The sequence below is a fragment of the Galeopterus variegatus genome, unplaced genomic scaffold (genome assembly GCF_000696425.1).
Source record: "Galeopterus variegatus unplaced genomic scaffold, G_variegatus-3.0.2 Scaffold143, whole genome shotgun sequence".
NCBI classification, from domain to species: domain Eukaryota; kingdom Metazoa; phylum Chordata; class Mammalia; order Dermoptera; family Cynocephalidae; genus Galeopterus; species Galeopterus variegatus.
The window spans coordinates 1,301,469-1,305,665 of NW_007726254.1; the positions used below are offsets into that span (position 1 = coordinate 1,301,469).

General features: G+C 39.5%; 1 protein-coding gene across 1 annotated transcript in view; it reads left to right on the plus strand.

Moving 5' to 3' along the window:
- Window positions 1-4,197, plus strand: part of SMU1 (smu-1 suppressor of mec-8 and unc-52 homolog (C. elegans)) — a 21,451-nt gene that overhangs the window by 7,037 nt on the left and 10,217 nt on the right. The window contains 1 exon segment of the mRNA XM_008591023.1: window positions 391-501. Coding sequence (XP_008589245.1) covers window positions 391-501 — 111 coding nt within the window.

Here is a 4,197-nt window from a genome sequence, read left to right on the forward strand (position 1 = left end):
GCAACCCTCAGTGTTGCCCCCGCACCGGGCCGGGGACCGGCAACGGGATTGCAACCCTCAGCGTCGCCCCCATGCCTCGCTCAGCCAGTGAGCGGGAACCGGTCTGTATGTGGGATCCGAACCCTCGAGCAGGAGCGCCACCGCGCTTCCCAAGCGGCGCACTATCCAGTGCGCCACCGGGCCGGCCCTCAGCTCATACTTTTGAAATGCAAGTGGGCAGATCTGGGAAATCATTTTTAAAAACTAAATTGGTTTAGTGAATCCCCTGTTTAACTGGGTAGTTTTTTCATGTTTTCCTCTTTGAATGTTTCTGTTTGTTTGTTTTAAATAAGCACACTCATATCTTGTAGTTGCTTCTTGGAAATGATGCTACCTACTCTCCTTTTTAAGGCATATCCAGATGGAAGTAGCAAAGAGAAGAGAAGAGCAGCAATTGCCCAGGCCTTAGCTGGGGAAGTCAGTGTGGTGCCTCCATCTCGTCTCATGGCATTGCTGGGACAGGTAATTAACAACTTGTAGAACTGAAATTACCCCAAACTCCTCGTATGATTTCCTGTATATAAACTATATGTCTGAGCTAAAGAAATCAGACATCCTTAGAATTGGGGACTGCATGGAGCTGCTTATACCAACAACTGTGCCATGGCATCCTCCCTCTTTCCCGGGAAAGGCAATATAGATTAGTGGTTAAGAGCATAAGCTGTAGAGATGGTTGGTTAGAATTAGGGTGACCATAGAATTTATCATCTCATCTGGGATATCTTTGAGGGCACTGTTGATCATCATGCCAGGTGCAAATGGGAACTGTCCCAGGCAGATTGGAACAAATGTTTACCCTAGTTAGAATCCACGCTCTTTCACTTACCAGCTGTATGGTTTTGTCAGGTTATTTAACTTTTTGAGCCCACTTATTCATTTTGTTGTAGTAAGGATTAAATGATATAATGCTCATAAAGCACTTCATACATTGCCTGACACCTTGTAAACATTACATGGTAGCTGCTGCTGCTGATTCTTTTTTTAAATTAGTAGTAGTATTGCTAGCATTGTCATTATTATTATGAAGCTACTTAGAGTAACAGATGTTTTATAAATAGCAAAGGGCACAGGTGATTGATAGGATGTAAATAGAATTTTGGCATTAAATCTGCATTTAGAAAAGGACCAAGAAGCTATTTGTTGCAGGCTTGCAGTGATTCTGAGATTCAAAATCAAGCTGCTTTTTTCTGAATTTACTTTTTATTTTTTATCAAAATGATGGATATACATGATTTAAGTAGTACCTCAGCGCTTATGATAAAAAGTAGTCCCGTGTGCTTCCCTTCTCCACCTCTGATTCTAACTTTCCACAGTCATTTCTTACTGTCCTGGCATTTACTTCCATAGCTGAATATAATGTTTGTACTCATATTACTTGATTTTTTTTTCTTTTTTATGACATTAGCTATTGACTTTCTTCAATGGAAGATGATTTATTTATTTGTTTTTTTGGTTTTTTGTTTTTCTTTGTATTTTTTGTTTCTTTGGTAGATGATTTATTTCACACTCTCCACAACACACACATTCTTCTTTCTCCAGATTTTCAGTATAGTTATATTACAACTTTTAGTTAAATTAATATTTAGTGCTTACGTAATTATCTTTATGTAAATATTGCCCACAGCTAGAAAATAATTACACTTAATTTCTTGCATAGTTTTTATGATTCCTTGTGATAACTACTTTTTTTTTCTTTTGCCTAGTTTTTTATATACGCCCCTCTACTAATTCAGCATGCATCTTTCTACCAGAACTGTAGAAAGTCCTCTTTTTCCCCTTTGCTGATATTCTCCCTGAGGCTTTTCTCTTTTTGTTCCCATCAGGACTAATTCTTTTGGATTGCTGCACAGTTATTGTACAGGGACTTCTTTCATCTTCATACTGGGAATTTTTGGCTTCTTGTGTTGGGTCATAGATTTTAGATCCCTTATTTTCCCTTGTTCTGATGGAGCACTTAGTCTGGTAACTTCTGAGAAAGGGTTCATAGATGTAAATTTTTGAGATTTTACTTCTGTCTGTAATATCTTGTATCTCTTTCTCTCTATTGGAGCTTTAAAAATTTTGTTTTCCTTCCTGTGTTATCCCTGTATTGTCCCTGTTTTCTGTGAATTCTCTCCTGCCATTTGTTTGTTGCCTATGTGTAGAAGCTTTACTCAAATATTTAGTGATCCCTGGCTGTTCAAATATAAGCATGAAACACTAAAAAGCTGTTTGGAAGCTATATGTTGTGTTGAGGTAGAAGGAGTAGTTTGGGAGCTGATGGGATTCAGCCTGGAATGATGCAGTGGGGATCCCCATGTGTCATCTACAGAAATATTCTCTTGGATTGGTCAGCTTTTCTAGAGAGTAGGCCTCTAGTTCCTGCTTGGGGGAGGAATAAACCATATTCTGGGAGTCAGAGTTGGGATGATACTGGTGGAGGTGGAAGGTAGAAAAATCTCATTGTTTAGCATACCAGTTTGCACCAGATCCCCCTGTTTTCATTGTGGCTTCTCACCTACACCCTGCCCTCAGCTCTACCCAGAGCCCAGGACCTCAACCTTTTCAGAAGATAAGTCACCTGACTTCTCTTAAGGCTAGGCTGAGGGAGTTACCTGTTGCATAGAATTAGGAGAGGTCCTGGGAGCTAATTGCTCCTTATGCAGACTTTATTATTGCCTGTTTTTTCAGCCTTATGCTGTGCCTTGTCTTTGAAGGGTATATGATATTCATCTAATTCCTAAGTCTTCTTGGAGTAGTGCAAGGTACTTTGCCTTGCTCCTTGTGGCTTCCCCATCCCCACCTTGTGTAAGTAGGTTTCAGTTTTCTTTGTTCTTGGTTACCACTGGTCCATTCACTTTTCAGCTTCTGAAGTTTAACTACCATTTCTTTTTTACTGTTACCTCTTTTTCCATTCTCTTTGTCTTTTTGGGTATGTACCTTTTTTATTCCTTTATTATCATCACTTTAGTGGATTTTCTAGGGGGAGTGGAAATAAAAATTATGTGTTCTTCCACATTTAATTGGTTAGATGTGAGGAATGAGTGGTGCTTTGACTCTGGGTTGCCCGTCAGGTTTCTGGCTTGAGTGACTTGGTAGAGAATATAAGAAGGGCAGATTTTGGGGGGATGGTGAGTAGCGATGGGATGGGGCAAATGATCTGTTTTTGGATGTGCCAATTTTGATGTTCCTATGAGACATACAAGTGGAAATGTCCAGTATAGGCACTGGGGTTTGAGAATCTGGACGTTAACCTAGAGGTTTTGGCTAGAATTATGGATTTGGAAATTGTAGTAGTAGTTGAAACTATAGATGTAAATGTGATTACCCAGGGAAAGCATGTAGAATTACAAAAGTAAAAATTTGAGAAGGAAGCCATAGGTAACACTTATAAAGTCAACAGGGCAAACAGAGAAAGGAAACAGAGAAAAGAACAGCCAGAGAGGGAAAAAGGAAACTAGAGAGAATAGGGTAAGAGAAACCAAGACAGAGTTTTAAGTACAAGAGTGGTATCAAGGACAAAAGCAACAGAGAACATGATGAGGGTTTTGACCATTGGGATATCTGAGATGCACTACCAGTAGCAAGGTGGGGACAGAAGCTATATTGCAGTGAGTTAAGGTGTGAATTTAACTGAGAGGTGAACACAGTGAATGTAGATGGTTCTTGAAGCTTGGTGGTTAAGGGAAGGAGATATGGGGGCAATGGGGAGAGAAGAGGGCAATAGAAGCTACAGAAGAATACAGGATAAAACATGGTTTTTTTCTTTTAAAGATGGTAGTGATTTGTGATTGTTACAGGCTAAGCGTAAAGAAAGAGCCAGTAGAGTGCCAATTAATTGGAGAGTGGTCCTTGGAGATGCAGGTTCTCTAGTTATTTCAGTAAAACATGAAAAATAAGTAAGATAAGAATTTTGGAAAGAAATAAACAAAATTAATATATTTATTATTTATTTATTTATTTTCCGATATACAATGTGGTTAATTATTGTTGCCCATTACTGAAACCTCCCTCCCTCCTCCCTCTCCCCCCTCCCACCCAACAGTGTCCTTTCTGTTTGCTTGTCGTACCAACTTCAAGGAATTGTAGTTGTTATGTCTTCTTCCCCCCCCGCAGTTTTTTTGTGTGTGTGTGTGAATTTACTTATTTATTTTTAGCTCCCACCAATAAGTGAGAACA